At 43.6% G+C, this 6,101-nt stretch overlaps 1 protein-coding gene across 1 annotated transcript; it reads left to right on the forward strand.

Annotated features, from left to right (window-relative positions):
* The first annotated feature begins 2,364 nt into the window (after positions 1 to 2,364).
* LOC103374419 (homeobox protein orthopedia B-like) lies at positions 2,365 to 6,101 on the forward strand. The gene is made up of 3 exons (XM_008304507.1): positions 2,365 to 2,401; positions 2,753 to 3,147; positions 5,598 to 6,101. The coding sequence occupies exons 1-3, from the start codon at positions 2,365 to 2,367 to the stop codon at positions 6,099 to 6,101; spliced, it is 936 nt and encodes a 311-aa protein (XP_008302729.1).

Raw genomic sequence — 6,101 nt, forward strand, 5'->3', positions numbered from 1 at the left:
TTTTTTTTAAACAATATGCTGTTAAAAAAATCTACTTATATGTAGATCAAATCTATTATATGAGTAGTTTTTTTTAGACAATATGTGCCCTATATACTTAACATGTTTTGTAATTTTTTAACTTGTAATTTATATTTTTATTATATTTTAGTATATTTTATTGTTATAGAAATTAAGAAAAAATAAAAGCAAAATACTTACCAAGCAAGATTGTTATTATGAATATTATTATGTATATTATTATTAGTATTACTATTATTAGTAGTAGTAGTAATGTTGCTGTTTATATTATTTTCATATGATTATTTTTTTTATTATTACTAATTTGTTTTTTTTCGTTATTGTTGATATTGTTGCATTATTTTCACTAGAGGTATTTAATTTTCTAATTAGGAAAATATTCTACAGATATTTAATAATCTCTGAAGAACATCTCACATAATAAGTTGAATAGTGGCCTTAAAACAGCCTAAAATTCACTTTAAACTATTACATCATAAATAATTCATTATCTATAAAATACACACTTTGTAATTCCATCAACACATGTCTGTTAGTTGTATGTTGGACCTCTAAAAGTTTGTTCCTCATCTAATATTGTTACATAACTCGTCTCCAGCCTGTCTAATAATTGCAAATCAAGCATCTTCCAGAGCATACACACCATCTCTCCACAAGGCCACGCTTGGCCTGACAACTCCCAACACAGAGTCCAGCTCGTCTCTCGTGGTCTACACGTCTTGAATCAAACGAATCGAGCCTCTGCTGCTGCTGCTGCTGCTGCTGCTGCTGCTGCTGCTGATTGCTTCTCCTGAACCTTCGGGAGCTGGTCACAGCTTTCCTCATCTCAGTGGACCATGCACCAGTCCATTTCCTTAAGTTTTCACGCTGTGCCACATATAGGCTACTTCCCTGCGTCCCGGCAGATTGCTGTTGAGGAGCATAAAAGATGAGCTGCCTCCATGTGGTGCAGGAGGAGGAGGAGGAGGAGAGAGAGGAGTCCTCGCTCGGACGCCTCCTTTGTGCGGCTGCAAAGAAACCTATTTAGTCCCAGGCGGTGGTCTATTCAGCAGGCTCACCCTGACATCTGCCAAAAGCCCTCTCTAACCAGCGCTGTCTGGAGGAGCGAGGAGCGGAGCGCAGATCAATGGCTGTCCTGTTAATTGTATAATAGACCTACTCATGGACCGCTGCTAAAGGGGCACAATCGTTTAGGGTCCACCACGTCTGATTTTGTTTGAACCAAACAGGCCTAAATACCTTTAATTGCACCCGCGCTGATGAAAAGTCGATGGGAGTTAAAGCGGCCGATCACTAACAGAGTTTAAATCCATCTGTACTCGTTTATTTATTTATTTCCTCGATTTGTCTCCACAAATCACCTGCCATGGGGGAATGGGGAGCTATATTCGTTTTGTTTGTGATCCAAGGACGGGGAGGGAAGTGGGGCTCCGAGGTGCTGAGAGGAGGTTAGAAGGCTTCTTCTGCTTCTCATCTCCTGTGTACATATATATTTATATTTCTTCTTCTATGACCAGAGTCTACACATAAAACACTCAATCTGCTTTTTTTTCTCAGTAGTAGAAAAAACAAAACAAATAAAAGAGTAATCAGCTTGAAAGTTGTTTTAACTTGTAGATTTTTTAAGCTAATTTGTGAAATGAATCCTTCTCTTGACGCTGCGTAAACAGCCTAATTGACATAGTCCAGTGGTTTGAAAAGTGAGATTTTGATATGGCTAATTATTTAATGGCAATACATTTTCTGGTTCAAATAGCTGCTCTTCCTTGAGAGAAGAAGAAAAAAAAACTCCAGGAAGCTGCTTGCATGTGCTGACCTGCAGTATTTTACATGTATATCCATCTGCACACCAGGAGTCCTGTCATGGCACCGGGCTGTGAGATTAAACAAACACATTAAGATGTTTAACGTGGAATAATTTGAGCATGAAAAGCTAATAAATCAGAGGACGGAATGGCAGAGGATTGAATTGTAGTGTTTCGTGCGCGTTTGGGTCTGTGCGCGCTCATACCTGCGTGCGTGCGTGTGCGTGCGCGCCTGTGAGTTTAAAAAAAAAAAAAAGAGAGAGAGAGAGAGAGAGAGAAGGAGGAAAAAAAAAGAGGGGGGAGTCACGTCGCTGACATTTCCAAGCTCCGGCTCTGATTGGCTCTTATTTGAGGAAGCTCACGGGTTCTTTCAACTAATAAGCGCCTCCCCGTCGCTCTAAAGGACATTATAATGCAAGGGACCTCCTTTTTTAACCACAAACCGAATTTTCGTTCATTTAGACGATATATACTTTTTAAATTGCCCCCAAAGTTGTAGGATTTTTTTGGAGCGCTTTTCGCCCTGGAGCGGTACGCGATGCTCTCTCACGCCGACCTCCTGGATGCTCGGCTCGGTGAGTTATCCTCACTAAACTCCGGCCCTAAACTCCAGTGTAAGATTCCAAACTTCTTGTTTAATCTTTTGATAAAGTGATGAATAGACTGTGCAGTTAATTGTGTTAACAGATAAGTGGGTTTTATCGTTGATCGAAGCAATTCTTTACAGTAATTTATCAGAATGGTAAAATCTGACAGTAAAGATGAGGGTGTAGAATTCTGGGTTTATTTGTGGGATGATATTCTGTTAATTAAGCTGCTTGTTTTACTGTAAAGATGCCAAGCTGTTTGGTGTAACTTTCATTTTGAGATATGTGTAAGATTTGCCTCGTATTTACCCAAATCCTCTCTCCTCCTCATCCTCTCAGGGATGAAGGATGCTGCAGAGTTACTCGGACACCGAGAAGCTCTCAAGTGCCGGCTGGGAGGTGGAGTGCCGGACCAGGGGCATCCGGGAGACATGGCCCCTGGTTCAGACTCCGTGGAGGGAACCACTCTCCTGCCGGGAGAAGACATCGCTACAGTGGGATCCAACTCTGCCGGCATGCCGGTGAACGGGAAGGAGCAGGAGAAGCAGCAGCAGCAGCCGCAGCAGAACTCCGGTCAGACCTCCAGCCAGCAGAAACAGAAGCGGCACAGGACGCGCTTCACGCCGGCGCAGCTCAACGAGCTGGAGCGCAGCTTCGCCAAAACCCACTACCCTGATATCTTCATGAGGGAGGAACTGGCGCTGAGGATCGGCCTCACCGAGTCCAGAGTTCAGGTAAACGCTCGTGCAATGTGGAGGATTTCACAGGACGCGGCGTGGGGAGGCAGGGTGTGGCTTTGGCTCCAGATCTGATCGTGTATAAATGTCCAAAAATCTTCCTCTAAATCCACGTGGAAGACAAGGAGCAAAACAGGCACGACGGTGTTCAGAACCACGGTCCATTTGTGCGTTAGTAAAAGACACGTTGGTCTCTGTCGATGCTTTTAATTTGCCGTAACGTGTTCTGAGTTGTTTGGTCTTCTCGTTCCCAGAAATGTTGGAGAGTAAATGTTTAAAATGAGGAGCGGATTGGATCAGTCTAAAACACACGAAACCACGAATTAAATCATACTATTGTGTAAACTGTCCGATTTAAGTGATGGAAGCTTTTTTCTGCTCTGGTTTATAGACGGTGTAATATTCTGCTTCAGTAACTATGAAATTAATGCGCGTAAAAAAAGAAATGTGGCTCCTTGTGCTCTCATATTCCATTAGCAGCTGTTTTAGAAAACAAACTGAACTGAAAGCTATTTTAATGACATGATGTGCTTCTAATATCCGATAATTAGTTAAAGTTTAACCTGTGTGTGCGTCATATTTAACTTAAAGAACCCGAACCATGTGTAACGTCCAGAGGGCTCTCTCCAAGGTGCTGAAACATTTCGACCAAGAAGTAGGAATATTGTGTTTGACTTTACTTTTGCCATTCAGGCAGTGTTGCCACCGATGGGCACTGATCCCTAAAACAGAGAAACTGATGCAGTTCTTCAGTTCTCACGTTAAATTTCTGCTGCTTTCTGTTTCGGTGCCACATTGGAATCTGCAACAAATGCGTAAAATTACCCTCAGGTGGTATTAATTAAGGATTTGATGATTATGTTTTAATATTATTTTTACTACAACAAATACAGAGGAGTGCCCTGGCCAAAAAATGTGTAAATGATATTCTAGAAAACCTCTTTTCCTCACAAACGTTCCTCCACTATCGCGCAAAATGATGAAAGTGGGATTATTTAATAGCTTCTAATTTTTTTTTCGTACGAAAGCTGAAGCTATAAATCTCATTTTCGACCAGACAACACATACGGTGCTTGTGTTTTTTCTGAACAAGCAGCGAGGAACAGACCAGGCTCTAATAAACCAAACACATTATCAACCAATTTCAGTCTTATTTATAACAGTGAACGGGTTATTAACCAGTGATGTGAAATTCATGCAAATTATCCCACTGAAAGCAATAAAACCGGTGTAATCATTAGTCACCTTAATAATCAATCCTTTCTTTTTTTTAAATTATTATTTCTTGGATCCAGCGCGGAGTCCTGAGCGGCTGCCTGTTGGTCAACATGAGCGCAGGGCCGCGCAGGTGCAGCCTTCGGTGGGCGTTTTGCGCGCGTCCGCAGCCTCTCCGTTAAAATGCTCCATCAGCGACGTCTTAATAGGACTCAAGAATATATTGTACTTTTTTTTTTTTTTTTTTTAATGGAATGAGAAATTGCATTTTCTTTCCCCCCGGAGTGTAATGGGTTTGGGCGACGTTTCACGGCTGGCTGAGCGGAATGAGAGCGAGATTTCACTTTTAATACGGAGGCATCGACTCACGGCCTTACGCGCGCATTAATCACAGCCGAAGATGATGAAATCTTTATAAAGCCTTTGCGTGCGTTTTATTTTTTAAAAAGCTGCGTAAGTGGGTCGGTGTGCCAGTGGATGGATCACCCAGGCCTGTATATATTTTTTTGTGTTCGTACAGTGACGCGGTCCATTTGTATTTAAGCCCCCCAGCACCATATTTAGGGGCAATTTTCAGTTAATCTGCTTGTAAATAAGATGTTAGAAAGATAAATAGTTGGAGCCACTGCTGCGGAACACCAGTAATAACCCCCACTGTAAAGATCTTTCTGTGTTTTATTTACAATTACGTTTTTAAAATTGGCTCCCACAGAAAGTCAAGATATTATTATTATTATAAAAATCTTATTTTAAAAGTGTCTCTGGATTTTAGAAAGTCTGTATCAGAATTAAAGAAGATTCATGAATGACACCGGCTGCTGGACAGCAACCTGTCAGAGATCTTATTTTACAAATGCCCTGAAGGCAGAACCTCTCCAGTGAAGCTGAACACACAGCACAGGCCGCAGTCAGACCACACACGGTGGAGAGTGTGTGTTGCTGTTTCTGTCTTTTCTGTAGCATAACATAAATAAATACACACACATATATATAGTCTACGTGCATATTTTTTGTGTTGCTATTACCAGAGCTTAATGTCTTTTCCAGCTCTACAGTGTGTGTTCGGTGTGTCCATGTTCTACTGATATTATTGTGCGCAACAGCACCGTGGCTACAGAACAGCTACGTCGCTGCTCTCATTATGCTACAATACAAACAAATCCTGCTCCACACATGTGTTCCTGATGTTTCTCAGTCCCTCTCATGTCCTTTCTCTCTCTCTTTGCGTCCAGGTTTGGTTTCAGAATAGACGCGCCAAGTGGAAGAAAAGGAAGAAGACCACCAACGTTTTCCGCGCCCCGGGGACGCTGCTCCCGACACCGGGCCTGCCACAGTTCTCTGCCGCGGCCGCCATGGAGAACAGCCTGTGCTCCTTCCACGCCAACGACTCTCGCTGGGCCACGGGGATGCCGGGGGTCTCCCAGCTGCAGCTCCCGCCGGCCCTGGGCCGCCAGCCGGGCATGGCGCAGTCTCTGTCACAGTGCAGCCTGGGTCCAGGCCCGCCACCAAACTCCATGGGTCTCTCCAACGGCCTGTCCTCCAACGGCTCCGGCCTGCAGTCCCACCTCTACCAGTCGCCTTTCCCGGGAATGTCGGCCTCTCTCTCCGGCCCCACGAACGTATCGGGCTCCCCGCAGCTGTGTAGCTCCCCGGACAGTGATATGTGGAGAGGGACAAGCATCGCGTCACTGAGGCGCAAAGCGCTGGAGCACACAGTGTCCATGAGCTTCACTTAG

This window comes from Stegastes partitus, unplaced genomic scaffold (genome assembly GCF_000690725.1).
Source record: "Stegastes partitus isolate 25-593 unplaced genomic scaffold, Stegastes_partitus-1.0.2 Scaffold2243, whole genome shotgun sequence".
Classification (NCBI taxonomy): Eukaryota; Metazoa; Chordata; class Actinopteri; family Pomacentridae; genus Stegastes; species Stegastes partitus.

Excerpts from the sequence above, each read along its gene's own strand:
- LOC103374419 (XM_008304507.1), top strand. The coding sequence starts at position 2,365 with ATGCTCTCTCACGCCGACCTCCTGGATGCTCGGCTCG. Across the intron at positions 2,402-2,752 it reads CCTCCTGGATGCTCGGCTCG|GGATGAAGGATGCTGCAGAG; the intron begins GTGAGTTATCCT and ends TCATCCTCTCAG. Across the intron at positions 3,148-5,597 it reads TCACCGAGTCCAGAGTTCAG|GTTTGGTTTCAGAATAGACG; the intron begins GTAAACGCTCGT and ends CTTTGCGTCCAG.